The sequence below is a fragment of the Delphinapterus leucas genome, unplaced genomic scaffold (genome assembly GCF_059928025.1).
Source record: "Delphinapterus leucas isolate spDelLeu-1000000601 "Yukka" unplaced genomic scaffold, BTC_Dleu_Yukka2 spDelLeu_asBTCV2_sq72, whole genome shotgun sequence".
Taxonomy (NCBI): domain Eukaryota; kingdom Metazoa; phylum Chordata; class Mammalia; order Artiodactyla; family Monodontidae; genus Delphinapterus; species Delphinapterus leucas.
This window is the reverse complement of record NW_028322281.1, coordinates 68,433-95,939: the sequence shown is the minus strand read 5'-3', so window position 1 is coordinate 95,939 and position 27,507 is coordinate 68,433. Positions and strand designations below refer to the sequence as shown.

General features: G+C 39.3%; 1 protein-coding gene across 1 annotated transcript in view; it reads left to right on the top strand.

Annotated features, from left to right (window-relative positions):
• The first annotated feature begins 11,171 nt into the window (after positions 1-11,171).
• Positions 11,172-27,507, top strand: part of LOC149743811 (NADP-dependent malic enzyme-like) — an 84,762-nt gene continuing 68,426 nt past the window's right edge. Inside the window, exon 1 of the mRNA XM_089906136.1 lies at positions 11,172-11,480. Coding sequence (XP_089762262.1) covers positions 11,187-11,480 — 294 coding nt within the window. The 5' untranslated portion in view covers positions 11,172-11,186. The remainder of the gene's footprint in view (positions 11,481-27,507) is intronic.

Genomic DNA, 27,507 nt, shown 5'->3' with positions numbered 1-27,507 from the left:
AGAAATTAGATCATGTCTTTGCTGTTTCCACTGCAGCAAAATTTATTTTAGTGTTCCACCCTGGCCTACGTGCTTCCTCCCAAGTCTCTTCATGTGTCATGAATGAACCTCTTGTATAACTCTCCTGAGTACAACCTTTCATACACATTTTCTCCCTCTCCCATAAACCAGGAGGTCTGGGGCTCTGCCACGGTATTAGAGCTTCAGTTTAGGACTAGACTTGAAATGCCAGGTTTCTGGTGACATTACAGATTGATGGTTGGTGCCTAAGGCTGGCTTAGTTGTATTTCTGGCAGTCACTGGATGCTAACCACTAGATACAGCCCGCAAGCTTCATGTTAACAAGGTCGATGTGTTTTGAGTTGATCTCCAAACACACAGAATATTCTGTCTCTTAAAATTCAAGTTAAGTAAGGCAACCAAATAAGGCTAGCCCTTTTATGGGTGTGATTTTTTTGATTCATTACTTTTTATAACATCTGTTTGAGCTATACAGGCGAATAGCTTAACACAGTGTCAGAAATGAATGGCAATTTTCAAGCGCTTACTCGCTATTCATTAAAAGGAGAAATTTAAGTAGTTTTTTTGGAAACATTTCTTGTGATTGAAAAACTTTATTTGAAATTCAATCATATTTAATGTGTATTTTCTCTAACTTTAAAATCAAGTTTTTCAAAACATGAAGCAGATACTAAGAAGTAAAAAAGCCACATAATATTGTCATTTACAGAACTGCTATTAACATCATGTTATATTTGGAAATCAATTATTTGTTAACTAAATTCCATGATAATCTGTTATTTGGGTGAGTCTGCATTAAATGGTAAATTCAATATATAGTGTTACGAAAAATGGTTACATTTCTACACAGTTTTTTAACTTTAAATCTTAATCTTTTTTTTTTTTTTTGGTTTGGTTTTAGTCCAGCTTTTTCAAAGTTAGAAGAGTAGGGTGGATCCACACAGGTGTTTGGCAGAGAAGGGTATTATGAAATTTATCCTCCCTGTCTCCGTGTTGCATTATGTGGTTGGCTTCAGTGCCTCCTGGCAAGCAGAGATTTTAGAGTATCCATACTGTAAAGCAGCATATGCCAAATTGTCATCTTAAATTACCTTCGGAACAAAAGAAAAAAATCGAGATTCCTAAAATTTTACAGTATATTGGGTTGTTTTTTTTTTAAAGCTTCAAGCTCCCTTTATTAGGGAGCCCTCCCGGGCGAGGTTCACTGGTCCGAGAGAAAGGGGGCCAGAGAAGTTGCCTGTTTTGGTTTTTTTAACATCTTTATTGGAGTATAAGTGCTTTACGATGGTGTGTTAGTTTCTGCTTTATAATTATAGACACTCCCGGGTATGTTCCACATTTTAAAGTTTTTTCTGAATGTAAAAGTAATTATACAAACTTCAAACATTACAGAACTGTAAAATACAACAAGCCATCAACAGTTTGGGAGCAGATCTTTCCAAATTAAAAAAAGAGAAAACTCCATTCGGTATTCAGTATTACTTTTAATATGGTATTCTTACTAAAACTAAACCAATACGTGGTTCCAACAGGCCCAGATGTCTTTGGTTTCTAATATATAATTCTTTCACTGCTCCTTGTTAGCGGTCTATGAAACTAGCCTAATTTAGTAACCTCCTAACTATTTAAGATAATTAAGGTATTATAGAATAGTGCATTATGGCTAATTTAATATCCTGGCACTAATATATATATTTTCTATGTATTGTCATTTTTCAAAGTATTAAAAGAAAATATACCTCATTAAATCAGATTGAAAACAATTTAGAAAGCACTTTGAAATCTTGTAATATTCAGAATCATCATCGGTGACTCCAAAACCTGGTACACTGAAGATGTAGTAAAGGTTTGCCCTCTAGGCTGCTTTTCTAGAATACGTGTTTCTTGTTTCCTTATGCACATTTTATATTGGTGTGAATACTTTGTGTCAAGTGTACTGCCCACTGCATATTTTAGATGAACTAGTATCTAAAAAACGTGATGGGAACAAACATTTTAATAGATCTTTTCACACTCCTATGTGGCAGGTTGTATTTTCCAAATGGCTGCAACAAATCTCCTATCACACAAGCTCTTCTTACAGTGTGGCTTTGGCACTCCTCCCATTGAGACAGGCTTTTGTGACTGGATCAAGAGAGTATGGAAAGTGACAATCTGTGACTTCCAAGGCTAGGTAAGCAAAAGGAAAAGCACTTTTTCTAACCTGGAATACTTGTTCTGGAAGCCTTCAGCCTCCAAGTAAGCAGTTTGACTGCTCCGAAGCTGCCATGCTGTGAGGAACCCAAATTAGCCCACAGTGAGAGACCCCATGGAGAGAACCAGAGAGTACTTGAGGGGTGTGTGTGTGTGTGTGGGAGAGAGAGAGAGAGAGAGAGAGAGAGTGAGTTAGAGTTGCCTGGACAGCCTCCACCTACTCTAAGTTACCCCCTTTTCACTGGTTGTTTAACTGCAACCACGTGAGAGATGCTGGGCTGGCACTATCCCGCTGAGGCTTCCCAAATTCTCACGTGCAGAAACCATGAGAGAGAATGAAATTGTTATTATTGTTTTAAAGCCACTAAATTTGGGGGTAATATGTTACGTACCAATAGATAAATGGAATACCCTACAAGCTTTTCCAAATTTCTCATAACATAATTTGCCTGCTTCCCATAGAATCTGAGTAGCTCTACTACTCCTCAGTCTAGGGAAGAGGTTTGGACCAATGCGGGTATAATGGCCAATGAGAGTGGTCAGCTGTAGCATGCAACTCATAAAAAATTGACCGGGATAGAGAAATGATGTGTTACGGAAGCTGTTCTGTGGTGATATCTTGGAAAAACTAACAAATCAGGGGAACTTCCAGGGATTCAACTATATTTTGAAGCACCTTCATCTCCAAATTTAAAAACACGAAATTTAAACAAAAACAAGTGACTTCAAATAATATTTACTTTGTTACAAGAGTAAAAAATACAAGAAAAATCTAGTACATTAGATAAGCCTACAGAATTAATACTCAACTCTTGTCAAGTCACTTAATTCTGCTTTCTAATGCCAAAACATCTAAGTGCTGAAATTCTAACTAAAAATCATGTCCTTAGGACACTCCAGTTTCTTCTAGTGATGGTGATGGGTAGTGTTTTCTTTTTAAAAGTTCATAGAGTAGTGTGCCTGATTTATTCATCTTGTTGGTTTTCATTTGATAAATACTCATCTAGTGCTTGTCACTAGTCAGGCTAAATCATCTGAGGAAACAAGGGGAGGTAAGTTAACAAGGGCACACAAGTTGGAGATGGCAAAGCTGGAATAGAAGCCCAGGAATTATGGTTCCAGACTCTATATTCTAACCTACTACTTAATCATCAGGGAAATGCAAATCAAAACCATAATGAGATATCACCTCATACCTGTTTGAATGGCAGTTATCAAAAAGACAACAAATAACAAGTGTTGGTGAGGGTGTGGAGAAGAGAACCCTCGTGCACTGTCGGCAGGAGGGAAATTGGTGCAGTCACTATGGAAAGCAGCATGGAGCTTCCTCCAAAAATTAAAAATAAAACTACCATATGCTCCAGCAATTCCACGTCTTGCTATTTATCTGAAGGAAACAAAACACTATCTCAAAAGAATACATGCTCCCCACATTCACTGCAGCATTATTTACAATAGCTAAGATATGGAAACAACCTAATTGTCCATGGATGGATGAATAGATAAAGAAAGTGTGATCTATATATATACCACATTATATATATATATAATGGAATTATTCAGCCATAAAAAAGGAAGACAGTCTTGCCGTTTGCAACAAACTGGATGGACCTGAAGAGCATGGTACTAAGTGAAGTAGGTAAGACAGAGAAAGACAAATAATGTATGATCTGACTTATACGTGGAATCTTAAAAAAAAAAAAAAAAACGAGCTCATAGATACAGAGAACAGATTGGTGGTTGCCAGAGGAGGTGGGTGGGAGAGGTGGGAGAAATGGGTGAAGTGTTTTCATTTTTTGTTTTGGTTTAAATAAATTGAATTTAAAAAATCATACCAACGAATGACAGAGTTGCTATATTAAAAAGCACTTGGAAGCAATGTTACAGATTTATCCATGACAGTGTTGGGGGTTGGTTTTTATCTAGATTAATTGATAAAAAACAAATGTAAGGAAGTAGTAAAATTTCAATTCAATGAAATTGAATAGCAAAAATATTGAACTGGATCTTTTTCATAATAGATGTAACTTTAGGTTTTAAATAATATAAGACATGCCATTAATGAATGGATACTTTATTGACAGTAGATATAATTGTACAGGATGATAAAACATTATACAGTTGTACAATCCAAATGAGTATTCCTTAGAGAACAGCCTCAGCCAAATTTATGCAATTCTATAGGAATAGAGTAAACGTGAATTTTTCAAGAACGATTTGAAAACTGAGGATTATTTGAAAGGCTATTGTGTCAACCATTGCAACAACGAATTTTCTATCTCCAATTCTGATGGCTCGTTAATTATTTCCAGATAAATCTTTTGCCAAAGATGAAGGGATCTATTCCCTTTATTCAGAAGGCTTAAAGGAGACAGTCAAATAAAAAAATATATATGTGAAAGAAATGTGTGTATAAATAAATAGATCATGAAATAAGTTAGAAAAGTTGTTTATGTGGAGTTTTGGAACATGGAAGTGTTGGGTTTCGCAGAAAAGACCAAAAGATATAAAACCTCCACTGCCATGGAGTTGACATGTTAGTAGTCATGGTAGTGAGATGACAAACAAATAATAAGTGAATTGCATTCTGTATTTAAATATAAAAAGTTATATGGAGAAAAATTAAGTAAGGAAGAACCATAGAGAGTAAGGAAGGTGGGTGAAGGAAGAATAGCGATTGCTGGATTCCATGGAATGGTTGGTGAAGGCCCCAGGTGAAAAATGACATTTGGGCAAAGACTTGAAGGGATTGAGGGAGCCATGTAGATATTTGAGGGACAAGTGCTCCAGAGAAGGAACAGCAAGAGCAAAGGCCATGAGGTAGGAATGTGCTTCTCCTATTTGGGGAAAGGTAAGGCAGTCACAGTCAGTTAGAATAGCGGGAGAGGGGGGAGGAAAATAAAGGTAACAAAGCCGCAGAGATAAAGGGACTGGGGCAGTTCCTATGGGGCCTTGTAGGCCATGTAATGACTTTGACTTCTATCATGAGTGAGGTGGGTGCCAATGGAGAATTTTGAGCAGAGGACTTAAATTTAGAACTAGTCCTTATTTTCAATTTTAGTATAAAAATAGGAACTATATTTTGCATTTGGAAATATTTCTGTGATTTTTTTAAGGCACAGGTTGTATGAATGTCCTTTATTTATGCAGTGAGATAAAACAATTATTATTTCAAACCAGATGTGACTGTAATTGATTCTGCCTTTTAAAGAAAGTGACATAGTTCATATCTATTGAGAAATAAATCTTTATATCGCTCTTCTATTTTCTCAGGGCATATTGAAAGAGAATTCTACTCATGGAGTACCGATTTGGAACTTGTCAGACATTTTATGCAGAAATATGTTTTAAAAACTTCAGGGAAGTACTCTTTTATTCTTTGTATGATATTTCAGCCATTATGTGTTAGTGGGCTTTTAAAGGCTACTGTGGAAGCATTTGTTGTATTATTTCTATGAAAAAATGCAATACGATTGACTTACATATGAACTTTAGGAACACAATTCATTACCAATATGGAAGCTGCCTACACAAACAGGTAGAAACGGGTAGGTAATGTTAATGATCAACCTTCAGTAGACCAAATAGTCTTAAATTTTTCAAATGGGGAAAAGAAATTTATTTGATTTTAATTTAAATATAAAACTCAATTTCATTACGAAAAAACTTTTAAGTATGTTTGTGGCAACTTGGTTATATGCATCTACTAGTTCAACTAAATTTTATAAAATCTAAGAACAGAAAAAGCACTTCTGATAAAAATTTGGTGTCAAAATTGAGATGCATGGTGTGTATAAAATACACATTAGATTTCAAACACTTAGTACAAATGAAAAAAGTAAAACATCTCATTAGTAATTTTTATATTGATAATGTGTTGACATACAAATATTTTGGATATAGTATTAGGTTAAATAAAATATATGATTTAAATGAATTTCACCTGTTTCTTTTACTTTTTAAAAAACTTGGCTAGTTGGAAAACTTAACATATGTGGATCATGTCATACTTCTGTTGGATAGCATTACTCTAGATCAGTGGGTCTCAAAATGTGGTCACTTGACTATCTCCAACAGCATCACCTGGGAACTTGTTAGAAATGCAAATCATGGAGCTCCACCTCCAACTTACTGAATCAGAGACTCTGGGGGTGGGTCCCTGCTTTAATGAGCCCCGCAACTGACTCTGATGCAAGCAAAACTGTAAGAACCATTCTTCTAGACCAGGGGTACAGAATTCTAATTTGGCTGCAAATTAGAATCATCTGGGGACCTTGGGCATAAAATCCAGGTACTAAAGCTACCACCCAGACCAATGAAATCAACAACCTTGGGTCCAGTCAAAAGTGTTTTTAAAGCTCTCCAGGGGATTCTAATATGGGAGAAAGATTGAAAACCACTGGCCATGATCCATGATTTTTAAACTGTGCTTTTCAGAGGGGCTGTAGCTGGCTGGACCACGTTCTCCTTTCAGCTTCCGATGTGTCTGCTCGCTTTCCTGTCCTGCTCATCCTGGAAAGGCAGCCGCTGTGGTGATTTTCCTGGTGGATGGAGAGATACAGGGCTTGGATGGGCAAGAAGGCTTTACAGGTATCAGAAGTTCACATTTCAAATATATCTACCTACATGCGTCAGTTATGCCTGTTACATTAAATGGCTATATTTTTGGGCTTTCACTAGATTCACAGGAGGATAAACCTGGAATTAGCAGAAAATGTAAAAGCTTTGATAGAGCAGAGGTGAAGAAGAGTATTCCTTTTAACATTATTATTTTGGGTAGTTTTTTTTTTTTTTTTTTCTTTGCGGTACACGGGCCTCTCACTGCGGTGGCCTTTTCCCGTTGCAGAGCACAGGCTCCGGACGCGCAGGCTCAGCGGCCATGGCTCACGGGCCCAGCCGCTCCGCGGCATGTGGGATCTTCCCAGACCGGGGTACGAACCCGTGTCCCCTGCATCGGCAGGCGGACTCTCAACCACTGCGCCACCAGGGAAGCCCTATTTTGGGTAGTTTTTTTAGGGAGGAACTTTATCTTTGTACACCGCTGTTACCACTCAGCAGTAACTGGCAGGCAGCACAGTTGCTGACTTCCACTGGGGGCTTGGATTCCACGGGGTTCTATCAGTGGTGCTAATAGAGATATTTCTATTCTCCAGTACCATGGAGATTACTCCCCTTAAGTTGCCCTAGTGGTCGGTTTTCTTGCTGTAGAAAAGCTAAAAACATTGGTAAATCCAGTCAATGTAACCTTCAAAACCCAGTTCATGTCACCAAGAAATGATGGATATCAAGCAATTCATTGAAACTCCCACCTCCAGTTGATTGACATTAACAGGCCTTGTGGAAAAGTACCCGGCATCATTGTAGTAGAGTATAAACTTTTTCCAGTGCACCATCTTGAAACTTCTAATGTTTGCAGTGTTAAAATGTTTTGCAAATACATACCATGACACAGACTAAATGATGTCTCCTCATGGGAAATTTATGATCTTTTAAGTTTCTATACATGTATAATATGATCCAGACTATACTAGTATTGAAATAGGTGAAACAGCTAGCTTCTTTTTCCCAAATGTAATTCAGCCAAATACTGCAAGCATATTTTTTATTACATCATTTGAAAACTATTAGCATGCTTAATGAAAACTTGTTCAGGTATAAAGGAACAGTTAAGATATAAATGATATAAATGATTATATATCTGTATCTGTATTTTTATGTGTTCATCTATATTTAATGATTGTAATATATACTAAGAATGAGATGGTATTACATTATTCCTAATAGTAGAGGTAAGGCTCTTAAGGGTTAATAAAGAGAAATACTGCTTCCTTTTTTTTTTAAAAAAAAAGATGTGTTCTACAGGGCTCTAGACATTCTGTAGGGTCTCCTAGAGGATGGGGCTTTTGCATAAACTTTTGCTTAAAGAACAGAATAAAATAAGGGTGCATCTCTGTAAAACATTCTAATGAAATGACCCATGTACTCATTTCACCTGTTACTCTAATACTCAGATACCAATAACTTATAGCTTGGTTCATCAAGGATTCCTTAGAGCCAGGTAAAGCCAGGATATGTCACCCCAAATTATGAGGACCAGAGGAATCTGCAAACAAATCTTATTCCATTAACTTCTTCCCATGTATTTACCTTCCTAGAGTTTGCCGCCCTTGGAAGCCTAAAACTGCTTTCCTTTGTCCTGTCACTTCTCTACCAATTTATTGTTCTTTGTCGAAGATGCTGTATAGATCGCATTTCTAAGCTACTGCTTTGAGCCACTCTTCGTTTTAGGTTTCTCCTGGTTGATGTGCACTGCACGTGTTAGTTAATGAACTGTTTTTCTTTTGTTAATGTGTTATCTTCTTAGCGTCCCAGCTGACAACCTAAAATGGGTAGAGGTAAAGTGTTTCCTCCCCCCCATTAGTGCTCATTCAACTTGTATCCTCACTGCAGTAGGCAGGCAAAAAGTCAACTCTCGCCCAGGTTGCCAGTTACCCTGGGGCTGGCCACCCCAAGGATTCAGCTGCCTACTTCTGATTCTGAACTTTTAGGGTTGGCCACTCTCGTAGGCCTTGTCCTCTCTAATATATCGGACACTGGGATTCTCAAATTAGAACCCCCAAAGGTCAAAGGTCTTTCCTTCATACAGAAACACACCAAGAACCAGGCGTGTTAAAATTTTTAACTAAAAAAGAAAAGAAAAATTGGAACTAATTTTACACAGCAATAATGTGTTTTTGTGTGAAGAAATACAAAATCATTTACTTAATATCACAAACCATCACACAGCTACAGCTTTTTTCTGTTAGGTTTTTTTCTCGTGAAAGTTACATTTGAAATGTTGCATGTGCTATTACGTATTTCCTGAATTTTCTCTGCTTGAAACCTCAATGACCTTAGATAGGAATGCTACAATCATATTTAAATATGATTAGAGTTCATTGTGCATTAAACTTGGGCAAGAAATATCTGATTTTGACCTAGTATTCTCACTGGGCATCAGAAACTACAGATTCTAGTTCCTTTGTTTGTGAATCACACGCATTCTTAACTTGTCAATTGTGTATAGAGTGACTGTAGTTTCTCATAAAGGAAATTATAGCAGAAGTTTTTCTAATGTGTTTGGTTTTTTTAATGTGTTTTTTGGTTTTTGTAATAAAACCTAAACCTACAAATCTTTAAAAAGGATGGAAAAAGTTGGTGTTCTAGCTAACATTTATGTGGAAAAATAGGTTCTTCCCAGTACTCTTGGAACTGCACATAGGTATACAAAATGACTCCCCCAGCTAGGCCTTATCCTGTCATTCAAGAGGATTGAAGCTCTTTTCACGAGAGAAATAAATGTGGAAGGGAGATGTGAACTTTCCCTGCACTGGCAGGATTCTGTAATCCCTCTGTAATGATGGCTTGGGGGAAGAGCCCACACACTCTTTTGGGGCTACTCCCTATATTTACATCAGCCTTTCTATCTGTAAATAGTATATCACAAAACTAGGAATAGACAGGTAATGTGTCTAAATTTATGTAATAAAGAGCTGTATTATAATAAGGTTCTGTTGTACTAACATTTTTGTTTCTTCTTCAGCATCTTGTGTTCTGTTTCCGGGCCTGTTGTTAAACTGGTCTTGTCGCCAATAAAATACGCTAATTGTAATGTACCTCAGTTAATTCAAGAGAGTGAGTTTTGTAAAGTATACCTTCTTCTCAGATGTTGTTGGGTTAATTATTGATGGATTATAGAATTCACAGGGAAAAGTGTTACTGGAATGCAAGGAATCTTGAAATAACTCTGTGATGCAAATAAAATGTTCTCTATTAAAGCAACTGATTCTAGATAATTTAAAGGCTAGCCCTAAGAAGCTTCTGGATGGCCAAAAAATAAGGCCGTAACAAATCTTTCTGATAAGGAAAAGTAACATAATTAGAAATGAAACACTTTGGTTGAACGTCTAGTTTATGGATATATAAAATCAAACGCTCAATCCCAAACACTACTTTTTGTAAAATCATTAGGTAGGAACAGGGCAGAAACTAGCGATCCTATTAACTGAAAAGGAAATTGGGGCACAGGAAGCCTTTAGGGTGTGCTGTGTCTGACGCTCCTTTTGGCTGTGATCTGATTGCTCCAACATTCCTTGAAACTTCAAGTATAAATATCAATAATAATGGAATTCCAGCGCTGGAAGATCATTTATTCCGACCTTCTCTTTTTACCAAAGAAGACACTGAAGCCCTTAAAGATTGAGTTACCCACCATTATTCAGAGAGAGAGGTTCGTAAACATCTCGGCTTCTAGAACTCTTGGGAACAATATATACAAGATAAATGTGACTGTCCAGTGGGCTCTAACATTTGTACCTTGTCTTTTATATTAAATGGCATTAAAATAAAATTCCCAGGGATGATCTACAGAGACTCCTGCGGCGTCGCGGCCCGCACTTTCCTCTCTTGCCTTTCTCCCAGTTCTACCCGGGCCTGTTCTTTCTGGGTCAAGGTTGGTTTCCTCCGAACCCCGGCCCTGGCTGCCATCTGGAACTGTGCGCAGCGCGTTTGGAAGCGCCTGATAGGAGGGGAGAGATGAAGTGTCGTTCGCATCAGTCAGTTAAGGCCTTTTGCAAACAGCCCCCGGCCCCCCCCACTGTGTCTGGGCAGCCGTCCTCTCTGCCCGAGGCTCTCCGTTTCCCACCCCATCTCAACCTCCCCGCGGGGTGCGGCTGCGGGGCCGCCTCGGCCAGGGGTGATGGTGCCCACGGGCCGGGCGGGGGGAACCTGACCTTGCTCCCCATTTGGTTCTCTGGAGGAAGGAGGGCACTGCGTGCGCCACACCGGGCCACGTCCCACGCAGCGATGGGCTGGGACGGTTGCGCCTCTAAACCGATGGCGAGCGGGGACCTGGGCGTGGAAGGGAGCGGCACCGCCCGGGCCTCGCCCTTCCTCCCCCTCCTCCTTGCTCGCCGCTCGCCTCTCCCCCAGCCATGACTCAGCGCTTCTCGCAGGCTGCCGGGCTGGGGACACGGGCTCCTCGCCGGCCCCTCCCGCCGCGTCCACCCCCTCTCTCCCACCCACGCCCGCCCTCGACCGCCGGCCCTTCCCCAGCGCCGCCGCCGCCACCAGTCAGCTCGGGCGTCCCGGCAGCATCAGCCGCCCGACCCGGCCAGACCCGACCCCGCCGACCCCGCGCGCCGCCCGCCATGCAGCCCCAAGCCCCCGGCCGCCGACACACCCCCCAGCGCGGCTACGCCGTGACCCGGAGCCCCCATCTCAACAAGGTAAGCCCGCCGGCCCCCCCTCGGTCTCGGTCAAGGTCACGGGCAGGCCCCCCGGCGGCGCAGCGGACGCCGCTTAGCCCTTCCGCCCGCGCCCCCGGGATGCCGCCCCGCCGGAGCGCCCCCCCGAGAGCCTGGGCGCGGGGCGAACGGAGGGGCCGCCCGTGGGGGTCGGTCCCCGGGAGCGTGATGGGAGGGGGTGTTGTGGCTCCGCGCCTGGGCATCTTGTTCGGGGAACGGAGGGGACGTAACTTGTTTAAATACCACTTGGCTTCTCCGAAAGCGGGAGCCGAGGCAAAGAAAGTAGTGGCAGCGAAGTGCGTGACTGGAGTGTGCTTGTGAAGGTGGCAGGTGGGCTGCCAGCTCGGCCTCGATGTGCCACGCACGTACGGGGCGCACTCAGGGTGCCCATCACTGGAGGCTGCCGTGCAGTGAGGTTGTCCTACGGCCCCAGCTCGGCTAGAAACGCGTTCTCAGTGGGGTCACGTGAGCAACCGGAAAGTCAAGGCCTCTCGGTTTCTGGAGGGACGCGGTTGAGAGGCTGGGAATTCTTGGTGGGTGGCTTCTGCCTCGGGGACCCTGGCGTGGCCCGGCGCAGAATCCCTGCCCCAGACGTGGGACTGTGGGTAAAGCCGTTCCTATGTCTTTGAACCTGGCCTGGAAAAAAAATTTTTTTTTAAGACTTCCCCTCTTTTTTTATGAAAAGGGGAATACAGTGCAAGAGACCCTTTTTCAGATCCTCCTAACATTTCATTTTTCTTCACTGGTGATGTAAACACCTAAGATTTCTCTCAAATGGAAAACACCTCGGAGTGTATCAATTTGCTGACGAGATACTTAGCAGTCACATTTATTTTATCGCCAGGATTTGTCTCTGAATTGTTCTTTTGTTTAAGGGTGTGCTTTTTGACATTTCCTTTAGTACATGGAAAATGCCATCAATCAGCACAGAGGCCTGTTGGGTCATTTGGGGCTCTCTACCAGACGCTTCTTTTCATCAAGAACTGGACCTCCGCGTCCCCCTCCCCCAACATGGTGCCGGTGATTTGTTAATCATTATTAATGGCTTAAAGACTTGTGACTTCTTTGATTTAACAAACTATAGCTCCTGTGAGTTCTTTTTGATTTTTGTGATGACAGGCAACTTTTACTTATCTATGATTATTCAGTATTTCTGGTCATAAAGCATTATGAAATTTTAAATATTTCCTACCTATATTTTCCTCAGTGATTTTAATTGCTAGTTTGATTTTATACTTCCTTTTTATTCTGTAGGTTGGGACCTATTTGCAGTAGGAAAAAAAGGGAAAATTTGATGTGACAAAACAATTTATGACTTTCAGGTGTACCTGCCTGCTGTAATTTATGACCAAATAATGGGTTGCCCCTTAAAAAGAACCATGTGAGTGGTGTAACCTGTTTGAATTTCCTCCAGTCAGGGGCCAGGGTGTCTGTTTCAAGGGGTTGATGGAATAGGCAATCCCTGAGCAAGAGTCATTATGCCTTTATTGTTTACATCAAGAATTTAATAAGAGTCCTGTACCACAGTGTTCACTGCAGCACAATTTACAATAACCAGGACATGGAAGCAACCTAAGTGTCCATCATCAGATGAATGGATAAAGAAGATGTGGCACATATATACAATGGAATATTACTCAGCCATAAAAAGAAACGAAATTGAGTTATTTGTAGTGAGGTGGATGGACCTAGAATCTGTCATGGAGTGAAGCAAGTCAGAAAGAGAAAAACAAATACCGTAGGCTAACACACACACACACACACACACACACACACACACACACACACACACACACATATGGAATCTTAAAAAAAAAAAAAAGGTTCTGCAGAACCTAGGAGCAAGGACAGGAATAAAGACAGACACAGAGAATGGACTTGAGGACACGGGGAGGGGGAAGGGTAAGCTGGGAGGAAGTGAGAGAGTGGCACTGACATATATACACTACCAAATGTAAAATAGCTAGTAGGAAGCAGCTGCATGGCACAGGGAGATCAGCAGGGTGCTTTGCGACCACCTACAGGGGTGGGATAAGGAGTATACGTATGCATATAACTGATTCACTTTGTTATACAGCAGAAACTAACACAGCACTGTAAAGCAATTATACTCCAGTAAAGATGTTAAAAAAAGAAAAGAATTTATGCTCTTGAAATCCTTTTAACTCCTGTTCACGAGTAAGGGTTAATTTCCACTTAAGAATAATAATATCACAGAGATCTTCCACCAGAGGCATTAAGGTGTGGTATTTAATGTGTTAAGAACACGTGTTTTGACTTTGTAACTGAACTTTATTGTCTGCATAGTATCAAATTGGATTTAAAATCCAGGTGGCCAGCTTTGGAGTGATTAATGGAATAAGCTTTACTCTTCTTGTTCAGTCCTAAGACAGTTCTGTGGTACGTCATGGAAGTCACAGAACATCCTCATATGTACCACTGAAACTATAGCTGTGGGATCTTCTTGATGGGCGCTGCTCTGAAGACCTCTGGGCCTTTAAGTTTTCCAGTAGCCCAGAAATTTTTCTTGATTTTTGTGGTAACCTTGGCTGCAAAGAAACTAGTAGATCTTTCCCCCTATAACCCCCCAGCCTGTCACCTGGCTACACTAAGCCTTCTTCAGCCACTGTCACACAGACCTTCATCACCTTACATTTGGGTAACTGGCACAGTTTTCCTGGTTTTATTTTCAGTATTATAGTCTGTCCTTCGTGTAGGTATGAAAGAAATATCTTCATCAATTAGCATTTTATTCATGTTGCTCTTCTGTTATCCAAGTATTTTTAGTATGATATTATTTCCTATTACATTGAATGTAAAATCAATCTGTTAGGTCTGCTGTCTTCTCCACATTTATCTCATTAGGTCCCCAATTTAGCCTTCCACTTAAAATATATTTGCTGAATGTCTTACTTAGTACTTGCCTTTTTGTCTGTGCGGAATTCCTACAATGAAAATGTCATTAGTTGATTTAATAATGATCTCTTTGGGGAAGACTTTCCTAATTATTTTAGTCCTATTAACATTACTTAACACCTCTGTTTTTTATGTATTCAGTTGTAACATGTCATTTGGTATTTACTGCATTGTATTTTTTTCTTATTTGATTGAGATTGCCATAGGAATCATAATCCTTAGTACATAATTTTGCTCATTTAACATTAAATAAATATTTATTTAATGGAGAAATGAGCCATGTTAAAACATTCTTTTTTTTGGTCTTCCAAACAGAACTCAGCTTTTAAAGCAGGTAGCTTTTAAAGTGGTAGTTTGAGCGTTATTCTAAGACATTTCTCCTCTTTAATGTAATTTCTTGTAAGTAAATTCACATTGAAGTCTAAAGCTCAGTTGACTCCATATACCATTGTATTGTATAATGGCATATAGTCAGAAAAGGTGGAATTTGGTTTAAGCCTGACCATGAAATTTTAATTATTTGCTGGATAAGCTTTGGGAGGTGCTTAATCTTGGTACAAATTGAGGTAAACAGTAGATGTGATCTGAATTAAAAAATAAAGAATTTAAGGGAATTCCCTGGCAGTCCAGTGGTTAGGACTGTGCTTTCAGTGCCGAGAGCCTGGGTTCAGTTCCTCGTCCCTTGTCGGGGAACCAAGATCCCCCAAGCTGTGCGGCACAGCCAAAAATAAAAATAATAATAATAAAATAAAGAATTTTAAAAACGTTAGAGAAATAGAATCTTTCTTCATTTGTAATAATTCATGTCTGGTTCTTACTGTTTGTATACTCAAGTATACATCATTGCAGGTAGGATTTCATCATAGCATTTGGAGAAGCATTTCTACGTCACACTTACAAGATTCAGTATCTTTCTGTTCACAGCCCAAATTACTTGTTCTTTTGTGTGTGTGTGGGGTACGCGGGCCTCTCACCGCTGTGGCCTCTCCTGCCGCGGAGCACAGGCTCCGGACGCGCAGGCTCAGCGGCCGTGGCTCACGGGCCCAGCCGCTCTGCGGCATGTGGGATCTTCCCGGACCGGGGCACGAACCTGTGTCCCCTGCATCGGCAGGCGGACTCTCAACCACTGCGCCACCAGGGAAGCCCAGCTTATTAACTTTTAAATATGAGAAATGAGCTTCTGGGCAAGTGCTTTTGTAGATGTTTGTCTTGATATGTCAAGACCTAATGAGCTGAATGTGTTGTAGGGAACAAAAGAGAGAAACAAGGCTGATGACTATGAAGGAAAGTTACTTTAAACCCCCTCTTTTTCTTCAGTGTAAACTATACCAGAATGAATCATTCAAAAAGTTTTCACCTAGTACAGTTCTCTGGAGTTGCCTCAGCAATATGATAAACTGATATATTATTTAACGTGGAATCCCACTGATGTGAAGCCCATTGTAATGAAGTGTTCAGCCATACACCTCCATATTTGTCTATTGCCTTGGTAATGCACGATAGTACAAAACCAAACAGTGCGGTGCTCTAATGGGTAGAAAGATGAATTTGATTTGAGAACTGGTGGTGTGGAGTACAGAAAATGTTGAAGAGAGGAATAGGTTTGAGATTTTTCATTTTGTGTTCTGATGTCCTTTAGACTTTCGGGCAAGTGTGGAAAATGCGAAATAATGGAATGAACCCTCTAAGACTTTGTGTCTAGAAGAAATGAGCCCAAGTCACAATTCTTTTCATTAGCAGTTGTGAGATTTTGAGTGAGATTTTCTTAACTGGCTTCAGTTTTTGTCTTTATAAAATAGAATGATGATTTCATTTATTTATCTCTTTCAAATTTTAACAAATATTCAGAATCCACTATATGCTAGGTAATATTCTGGGTGCAGGGGATATAGCAATGAGGAAGATTCCTGCTTTGAATGTACTTACATTTCCATTTGAAATATGATTCGTTTTACCTCTTCCCTCAGATATTAAAGAGTGCATATTAGTTTTTTCTGACATATATTATAAAACAGGTTTTTTATTACTACAACTAATTATTGATATGATAATATTTTTATATAGAGAATCTGAACTCATAGCTGGAACGGTTATGAAGTACTTACTTTTTATGTACTTTTTACCGCCTTCTCTCTTGAATTTTTGATTTAACAAATCAAACATGATTGTGTGACCTGTTAAATTTATGAGTGTCATAGTAAAAAATAAAACTATACTTTCTCTCTGGGAGAGACAGATGGACATTTTACTCTCAGATTCATATAAGTGAGCCTGACTGAGGTCACATGTCCTTTGCAGTCTTTCATAGATTTTCACAGAATGCCAGGTGTAGGTTAAAAAATGTCTTTGTGAAGAAAAAGAACAAAGAAAGCTTTTTGCTTCTCAGTACTCTGCTCAAAGTGTGTGAAGGCTTGGAAGTGTGAAAGAAAGTTAGAGGTATGCCCTGGGGAGTTAAAATTGCTGAGGTGAGAGCAGTGAAGTGCAAAGATACGGAATTTAAAAGTTCCAGTGGTGTGAAACCAGCCTTTAATCTATTTGACTTTGGAAGTAATCAGTTACTCTGACAAAACAGGTATATGGACCATTTTCCAATGGCTTTCAAAACTGACATGACCAAATACTGTTACAGACTCCAAGTGGCCTGATTTGGTCTATTCATTACATCATTATTTATTTTATGTTACTGAGCCCACTCAACAAACTTGTTGATAGTGTATGGACCCAGAATTGATCAGCAGACATGTTACAATTCAGTAGGACTAAGCTGGGAATGTTTCTAAGCTAAATTATTAAGAAATTTTCATAGGCATGGGGCCTAAATATAAAGTTTGGTTGTTTGTATTCTTAAAGTGCTATTTAAAATATTTTATGGCTTATATATTAATTTTACCTGTCTGTAGCTTCGTGTATGTAATATAGTACACTATAAAACAAAGGATTAATGTTGCCTTAAATGAATTTAGAGAATTTAAAACATCAGTATTTTTCCTCAGGCCCTGAAGATATATCTAAGTTAGCCATCAACTAAACTGGTTTCAGATACTTGAGGCCTTTGGGATTAAAGACAGGGGAGAGACACTATGCCTTTAAATTTCTGTAGTTTAATCTGGTAGTTTGGGAAGTCAATATAGTAATTGATAATGTTCTCTAAAACATGGAAATGTAACTATTAGAGTTTCTATGCTAATAAACAAACCCTAGACCTAAAACACTAATTTTTTTTTTTTTTAAATAAGTATTGGTTGAGTAAGAACATCAGCAAAAGTGCTTTCATGTTCACAGGAACATGGTTCTATGAATTACATCAGGAATACATTATGAGTATCCCTGCAGTAGTTAAATTCTAAACTGTCTCACTAAGACCTGACGATCTGGAGACTGAAGGAGGCCTAAGACTCCATTAAAATATTAAGGCTGGGCTTCCCTGGTGGCGCAGTGGTTGAGAGTCCACCTGCCGATTCAGGGGACCCGGGTTCGTGCCCCGGTCCGGGAGGATCCCACATGCCGCGGAGCGGCTGGGCCTGTGAGCCATGGCCGCTGAGCCTGTGCGTCCGGAGCCTGTGCTCCGCAACGAGAGAGGCCACAACAGTGAGAGGCCTGCGTACTGCAAAAAAAAAAAAAAAAAATTAAGGCTGAACCCCTTAAGCTTGCAATATATTAAAATACATTTAAAACATCTATTCAGAGTCATCTAAGATATTTAAAAAATTTTTTGATTGTGAGACATTGTATATATACATACATAATATATGTGTAAACACATTGTTATGGGCTGAATTGTGTCCTCCCCAAAATCATATGTTGAAGTTCTAACCCCAGTCTCTCTGTATTTAACCATATTTGGAGATAAGGCCTTTAAAGAGGTAATTAAATTAAAATCAGGTCTTTAGGGTGGGCCCTAATCCAATATGACTGATGTCCTTATAAGAAGAGGCGATCAGGACACATACACAGGAAAGTCAGTGTGAAGACAGTGGGAGAAGATAGGCATCTACAAGTCAATGAGAGAAACCTTGGAGTGTAAGCAGCCCTGCCCACAGACATCTTGACTGTGAGAAAATGAATTTTGTTGTTTTAGCCACCCAGTGTGGTACTTTGTTATGGCACCTTTAGCAAACTAACACATTTATGTAATTGAAACAATTTTATAATACAATACTTGCTGTGTATAGCACACTCTAGTACTATCCCATTTCAATTTTTTAAAAATGTTGGTTGTGATTCATTAATGAATCACAATCCACTTAATCCATTTTAAGATTCGAGTTAAAAAAAAATCTGCTCTGTTGCTTAAGTAGTGCATTTATGTGCCTGGGAGGATTATTGCAGAGTGACTTTCTGTTCTGTGTCTTAGTGTTGTATATGAAGTTTGAGTTTGTCTTGGCAGTACTGGCCCAGCCTCCTTTTGTTTTTCCATCTACCTGTCCAAACTGAGGTATGTCTTAAACCAATAATCTTGAAGCTATGAAAATGTTATTGTTGTAACTAATATTGGCAGGTCTGGTTAGTAAGCCAAACAGTGTCCTTACTTTTGTACCCAGAGCCAATAAGAAATTGAAACTTGGTTAGTGAGCATTTTTATGGGCCTTTAAACTTTTTACTTATTCAAAATCTTGCTTATATTTAATTTTTACATATGTTAACTATATCATAATAATATGACAGAATTGAGAGCAATCAAATTAGTCATTATGAATAAATATGAATGAAGATTAACTCTAATAAAATTATTTTCAGATTGTTTCACAAAGCACAGACAAGCTATGCTGAATATGAGAAATACATTGAGAACAAAATGTTACAGAAAGGCTAAAAATAAAGATATGAGAAAGTACAAACAGCAAGAAATCAGGGTTATCCTGACATCAGACAATGTAGACATCATGTCAAAAAGCATTAAATGATCAGGACTTCCTTGGTTGCGCAGCGATTAAGAATCTGCCTGCCAGTGCAGGGGTACCGGGTTCGAGCCCTGGCCTGGGAAGATCCCACATGCCACGGAGCAACTAAGCCCGTGCACCACAACTCCTGAGCCTGCATTCAAGAGCACGCGAGCCACAACTACTGAGTCTGATTTTATTATTAGGTGTCTGTTTGTTCTCTCTGTTTTTTATTCTTCTGTTTCTCCTTTCCTGTCTTCTTGTGTATTATTTGAATATTTTTATTATTCCCTTGTAATTTCTCTATTGAGTTTTTTAAATAAATTTATTTATGTATTTATTTTTGGCTGTGTTGGGTCTTCGTTGCTGCGTGTGGGCTTTCTCTAGTTGCGGTGAGCAGGGGATTCTCTTGTGGAGCATGGGCTCTAGGCGTGTGGGCTTCAGTAGTTGTGGCACGTGGGCTCAGTAGTTGTGGCTCACGGGCTCTAGAGCACAGGCTCAGTAGTTGTGGCGTACGGGCTTAGTTGCTCCGCAGCATGTGGGATCTTCCTGGACCAGGTCTCCAACCCATGTCCCCTGCATTGGCCGGCAGATTCTTAACCACTGTGCCGCCAGTGAAGTCCTCTATTGAGTTTTTGACAATATCTCTTTGTATAGTCTTTTTTATTAGTTGCTATGGAAATTATGATATACATAACTTTTCACAATCTACTTAAAATGAACATTTTGCCACTTAATTGGAGTGTAGAAATCTTACCATCATATCAGTCTCACTATGTTCCTCTGTTTATGTTGTGTTATATGTTTTACATCCACTTACATCTTCATATGTGTATTACATAGTATTTTAAAAATTGAGATATAATTGACAATTGATACAGTTTCAGGTGTAAAACATAATGATTCAGTATTTGTATATATTGTGAAATGATCACAATAGGTCTAGTTAACATCCATCATTGTACGTAGTTGCAAAAATTTTTTTCTTGTGATGAGAACTTTTAAGATCTACTCTCTTAGCATCCCAATATGCAATACAGTGTTATTAACCACAGTCACCTTGCTGTACATTACATCCCAAGGACTTACTTATTTTATAGCTGGAAGTTTGTACCTTTTGACCCCCTTCACTCATTTTGCCCATTCCTTATTCCCTACCTCTGGCAACCACCAATCTGTTCTCTGTATCTGTGAGCTCGTCTCTCTTTGTTTTGTTGTGTTTTGTTTTTTGATTTCACATATAAGTGAGATCATACAGTATTTGTCTTTCTCTGTCTGCCTTACTTCACTTTAGCATAATGCCCTCAAGGTCCATCCAGCTTACTGCAAATGGCAAGATTTCTTTCTTTTTATGGCTGAATAATATTCCATTGTAAATATTTACACCATGCTTTCTTTATCCATTCATCCATTGATGGACACTTAGGTTGTTTCCCTATCTTGGCTATCGTAAATAATGCCGCAGTGAACATGCGGTGCATATATCCTTTTGAGTTAGTGTTTTGTGTTCTTGAGATAAATACCAAGAAGTGGAGTTTCTGCATATGGTAGCTGTATTTTTAAATTGGGGAAGAACCTCCATACTGTTTTCCATAGTGGCTGCACCAATTTCACTTGTACTAACAGTGCACAAGGATTCACTTTTTTCCACATCCCTGCCGACACTTGTTATTTCTTGTCTTTTTGATAATAGCCATTCTAACAGGTGTGAGGTGATATCTCATTGTGGTTTTGATTTGCATTTTCCTGATGATTAGCGATGTTGAGCACTCTCCTGTGTGCCTGTTGTCCATCTGTATGTCTTCTTTGGAAAAATGTCCGTTCAGATCTCCTGCCTGTTTTTTTTCTTTTTTAATCAGATTCTTTGTTTTTTTGCTTTGATTTGTATGAAAAAATTTTTTGATATGATAATGTAATGTTTATAACTTTTGATTTTAATTGTGATACATGTTTTAAAGAGTTTAAGAGGGAAAGGACAATCTATTATAGTTACTGAGATATTTAATGTTCCTGTTACTTGTCTTTTATTCCTCATATTTCAAGTTTTCCTTAGGTATCATTTCCACTTAAAGGATTTCCTTTAGCATTTCTTTTAGAGCATTTTGCTGGAGACCAGTTGTCCTCTTTTTCCTTCCTCTGAGAATGGCTTTATTTCATTTTCATTTCTGAAGGATACTTTCTATTTTCTTTTGAATTTTATTTTTTTTATACAGCAGGTTCTTATTAGTCATCCATTTTATACACATCAGTGTATACATGTCCATCCCAGTCTCCCAATTCATCACACCACCACTACCACCACCCCGCCACTTTACCCCCTTGATGTGCATATGTTTGTTCTCTACATCTGTGCCTCAATTTCTGCCCTGCAAACTGGTTCATCTGTACCATTTTTCTAGATTCCACATATATGTGTTCATATACAATATTTGTTTTTCTCTTTCTGACTTACTTCACTCTGTATGACAGTCTCTAGATCCATCCAGGTCTCTACAAATGACCCAATTTCATTCCTTTTTATGGCTGAGTAATATTCCATTGTATATATGTACCATATCTTCTTTATCCATTCGTATGTTGATGGGAATTTAGGTTGCTTCCATGACCTGGCTATTGTAAGTAGTGCTGCAGTGAACATTGGGGTGCATGTGTCCTTTTGAATTATGGTTTTCTCTGGGTATATGCCCAGTGGTGGGATTGCTGGATCATACGGTAATTCTATTTTTAGTTTTTTAAGGAACCTCCATACTGTTCTCCACAGTGGTTGTAACAATTTACATTCCCACCAACAGTGCAAGAGGGTTCCCATTTCTCCACGTCCTCGCCAGCATTTGTTGTTTGTAGATTTTCTGATGATGCCCATTCTGACTGGTGTGAGGTGATAACCTCATTATAGTTTTGATTTGCATTTCTGTAATAGTTAGTGATGTTGAGCAGCTTTTCATGTGCTTCTTGGCCATCTGTTTGTCTTCTTTGGAAAAATGTCTATTTAGGTCTTCTGCCCATTTTTGGATTGGGTTGTTTGTTTTTTTATTATTGAGCTGCCTGAGCTGCTTATATATTTTGAGATTAATCGTTTGTCCCTTGATTCATTTGCAAATATTTTCTCCCATTCTGAGGGTTGTCTTTTTGTCTTGTTTGTAGTTTCCTTTGCTGTGAAAAAAAACTTCTGTTTCATTAGGTCCCATTTGTTTATTTTTGTTTTTATTTCCATTACTCTAGGAGGTGGATCAAAAAAGGTATTGCTGTGATTTATGTCAAAGAGTGTTCTTCCTATGTTTTCCTCTAAGAGTTTTATAGTGTCTGGTCTTGCATTTAGGTCTCGAATCCATTTTGAGTTTATTTTTGTGTGTGGTGTTAGGGAGTATTCTAATTTCATTCTTTTACATGTAGCTGTCCAGTTTTCCCAGCACCACTTATTGAAGAGACTGTGTTTTCTCCATTGTATGTCCTTCCCTTCTTTGTCATAGATTAGTTGACCATAGGTACATGGGTTTATCTCTGGGCTTTCTATCCTGTTCCATTGATCTATATTTCTGTTTTTGTGCCAGTACCATATTGTCTTGATTACTATAGCCTTGTAGTGTAATCTGAAGTCAGGGAGTCTCATTCCTCCAGCTGTGTTTTTTCTCCTCAAGACTGCATTGGCTATTCGGGGTCTTTTGTGTCTCCATACAAATTTTAAGATTTTTTGTTCTAGTTCTGTAAAAAATGCCATTGGTAATTTGATAGGGATTGCATTGAATCTATAGATTGCTTTGGGTAGTAGAGTCACTTTCACAATATTGATTCTTCCAATCCAAGAACATGGTATATCTCTCCATCTGTTGGTATCCTCTTTAATTTCTTGCATCAGTGTCTTATAGTTTTCTGCTTACAGGTCTTTTGTCTCCCTAGGTAGGTTTATTCCTAGGTATTTTATTCTTTTTGTTGCAGTGGTAAATGGGAGTGTTTCCTTAATTTCTCTTTCAGATTTTTCATCATTAGTGGATAGGAATGCAAGAGATTTCTGTGCATTAATTTTGTATCCTGCAACTTTACCAAATTCATTGATTAGCTCTAGTCATTTTCTGGTGGCATCTTTAGGATTCTCGATGTATAGTATCATGTCATCTTCAAACAGTGACAGTTTTACTTCTTCTTTTCCAATTTGTATTCCTTTTATTTCTTTTTCTTCTCTGATTGCTGTGGCTAGGACTTCCAAAACTATGTTGAATAATAGTGGTGAGAGTGGACATCCTTGTCTTGTTCCTGATCTTAGAGAAAATGCTTTCTGTTTTTCACCATTGAGAATGAGGTTTGCTGTGGGTTTGTCGTATATGGCCCTTATTATGTTGAGGTAGGTTCCCTCAGTGCCCACTTTCTGGAGAGTTTTTAGCATAAATCGGTGTTGAATTTTTCCAAAAGCTTTTTCTGCATCTATTGAGATGATCATATGGTCTTTCTTCTTCAATTTGTTAATATAGTGTATCACAGTGATTGAATTGCATATATTGAAGAATCCTTGCATCCCTGGGATAAATCCCACTTGATCATGGTGTATGATCCTTTTAAAGTGTTGTTGGATTCTGTTTGCTAGTATTTTGTTGAGGATTTTTGCATCTATATTCATGAGTGATATTGTTCTATAATTTTCTTTTTTTGTAGTATCTTTGTCTGGTTTTGGTATCAGGGTGATTGATGGTGGCCTCATGGAATGAGTTTAGGAGTGTTCCTTCCTCTGCAATTTTTTGGAAGAGTTTGAGAAGCATGGGTATTAGCTCTTCTCTAAATGTTTGACAGAATTCACCTGTGAAGCCATCTGGTCCTCGATTGGAAGATTTTTTTTTTTTTTGCGGTACGCGGGCCTCTCACTGTTGTGGCCTCTCCCGTTGCAGAGCACAGGCTCCGGACGCGCAGGCTCAGCGGCCATGGCTCACGGGTCAGCTGCTCTATGGCATGCGGGATCTTCCCGGACCGGGGCACGAACCCGTGTCCCCTGCATCGGCAGGTGGACTCTCAACCACTGCACCACCATGGAAGCCCTGTTGGAAGATTTTTAATCACAGTTTCAATTTCATTATTTTTGATTGGTCTGTTCATATTTTCTATGTCTTCCTGGGTCAGTCTTGGAAGGTTATCCCTTTCTAAGAATTTGTCCATTTCTTCCAGGTTTCCATTTTATTGGCATAGAGTTGCTTGTAGGAGTCTCTTAGGATGCTTTGTATTTCTGCAGTGTCTGTTGTAACTACTCCTTTTTCATTTCTAATTTTATTGATTTTAGTCCTCTCCCTCTTTTTCTTGATGAGTCTGGCTAATGGTTATCAATTTTGTTTACCTTCTCAAAGAACCATCTTTTAGTTTTATTGATCTTTGCCACTGTTTTCTTTGTTTCTATTTCATTTCTCCTCTGATCTTTATGATTTCTTTCCTTCTACTAAGTTTGGGTTTTGTTTGTTCTTGTTTCTCAAGTTCCTGAGGTGTAAGGTTAGATTGTTAATTTGATATGTTTCTTGTTCCTTGAGGTAGGATTGTATTGCTATAGACTTCCCTCTTAGAACTGCTTTTGCTGCATCCCATAGGTTTTGGAGCATTGTGTTTTCCTTGTCATTTGTCTCTAGGTATTTTTTTTTTTCCTTTTGATTTCCTCAGTGATCTCTTGGTTATTTAGTAACATATTGTTTAGCCTCCATGTGTTTGTGTTTTTTACATTGTTTTCCCTGTAATTGATTTCTAATCTCATACCGTTGTGGTCAGAAAAGATGCTTGATATGATTTCAGTTTTCTTAAATTTACTGAGGCTTGATTTGTGACTGAAGATGTGGTCTATCCTGGAGAACGTTCCATGTGTACTTGAGAAGAAAGTGTAATCTGCTGTTTTTGGAAGGGGTGTCCTATAAATATCAATTAAATCTATCTGGTCTGTTGTGTCATTTAAAGCTTGTGTTTCCTTATTAATTTTCTGTTTGGATGATCTGTCCATTGGTGTAAGTGAGGTGTTATAAAGTCCCCCACTATTCTTGTGTTACTGTCAATTTCCTGTTTTATAGTTGTTAGCAGTTTCCTTATGTATTGAGGTGCTACTATGTTGGGTGTATATATATTTATAATTGCTATATCTTCTTCTTGGATTGATCCCTGATCATTATGTAGTGTCCTTCCTTCTCTCTTGTAACATTCTTTATTTTAAAGTCTATTTTATCTGATACGAGTATTGCTACTCCAGCTTTCTTTTGATTTCCATTTGCATGGAATATCTTTTTCCATCCCCTCACTTCCAGTCTGCATGTGTACCTAGGTCTGAAGTGGGTCTCTTGTAGATAGCATATATGTGGGTCTTGTTTTTGTTTCCATTCAGCGAGCCTGTGTCTTTTGGTTGGAGTATTTAATCCATTCACATTTAAGTAAATTATCGATATGTATGTTCCCATGACCATTTTCTTAATTGTTTTGTGTTTGTTTTTGTAGGTCCTTTTCTTCTCTTGTGTTTCCCACTTAGGGAAGTTCCTTTAGCATTTGTTGTATAGCTGGTTTGCTGGTGCTGAATTCTATTAGCTTTTGCTTGTCTGTAGAGCTTTTGATTTCTCCATCGAATCTGAATGAGATCTTTGCCCTGTAGAATAATCTTGCTTGTCGGTTCTTCCCTTTCATCACGTTAAATATGTCATGCCACTCCCTTCTGGCTTGTAGAGTTTCTGCTGAGAAATCAGCTGTTAACCTTATGGGAGGTTATGTATGTTATTTATATGTTATTTGTCGTTTTTCCCTTGCTGCTTTCAATAATTTTTCTTTGTCTTTAATTTTTGCCCGTTTGATTACTGTGTGTCTCAGCATGTTTCTCCTTGGGTTTATCCTGTGTGGGACTCTCTGCACTTCCTGGCCTTGGGTGGCTATTTCCTTTCCCATGTTAGGAAACTTTTCCGCTATAATCTCTTCAAATATTTTCTCTGGTCCTTTCTCTTTCTCTTCTCCTTCTGGGACCCCTATAATGTGAATTTTGTTGCATTTAAGTTGTCCCAGAGGTCTCTTAGGCTGTCTTCATTTCTTTTCTTTCTTTTTTCTTTATTCTGTTCCACAGCAGTGAATTCCACCATTCTGTCTTTCAGGTCACTTATCTGTTCTTCTGCCTCAGTTATTCTGCTATTGATTCCTTCTAGTGTGTTTTTCATTTCAGTTATTATATTATTCATCTCTTTTGTTCTTTAATTCTTCTAGGTTTTTGTTAAATATTTTTTGCATCTTCTTGATCTTTGCCTCCATTCTTTTTCCAAGGTCCTGGATCACCTTCACTATCATTCTGAATTCTTTTCCTGGAAGGTTGCTTATCTCCATTTCATATAGTTGTTTTTCTGGGGTTTTATCTTGTTCCTTCATCTGGTACGTAGCCCTCTGCCTTTTCATCTTGTCTATCTTTCTGTGAATGTGGTTTTTGTTCCACAGGTTGCAGGATTGTAGTTCTTCTTGCTTCTGCTGTCTGCCCTCTGGTGGGTGAAGGTATGTAAGAGGCTTGTGCAGTTTTCCTGATGAGAGGGACTGGTGGTGGGTAGAGCTGGGTGTTGCTCTGGTGGGCAGAGCTCAGTAAAACTTTAATCTTCTTTAATCTGCTGATGGGTGTGGCTGGGTTCCCTCCCTGTTGGTTGTTTGGCATGGGGAGACCCAACACTGGAGCCTACTTGGGCTCTTTGGTGGGGCTAATGGCTGACTCTGGGAAGGCTCAGGCCAAGCAGTACTTCCCAGAACTTCTGCTGCCAGTGTCTTTGTCGTCATGGTGAGACACAGCCACCCCCTGCCTCTGCAGGAGACCTTCCAACACTAGCAGGCAGGTCTGGTTCAGTCTCCTATGGGGTCACTGCTCCTTCCCCTGGGTCCCAGTGCACACACTACTTTGGGTGTGCCCTCCAAGAGTGGAGTCTCTTTTTCCCCCAGTCCTTTCGAAGTCCTGCAATCAAATCCCATTAGCCTTCAAAGTCTGATTCTCTAGGAATTCCTCCTCCCGTTGCCAGACCCCCAGGTTGGGAAGCCTGACATAGGGCTCAGAACCTTCACTCCAGTGGTGGACTTCTGTGGTATAAGTGTTCTCCAGTCTGTGTGTCACCCACCCAGCATTTATGGGATTTGATTTTATTGTGATTGTGTCCCTCCTACCGTCTCATTGCGGCTTCTCCTTTGTCTTTGGATGTGGGGTATCTTTTTTTGTGAGTTCTAGTGTCTTCTGTCAATGATTGTTCAGCAGT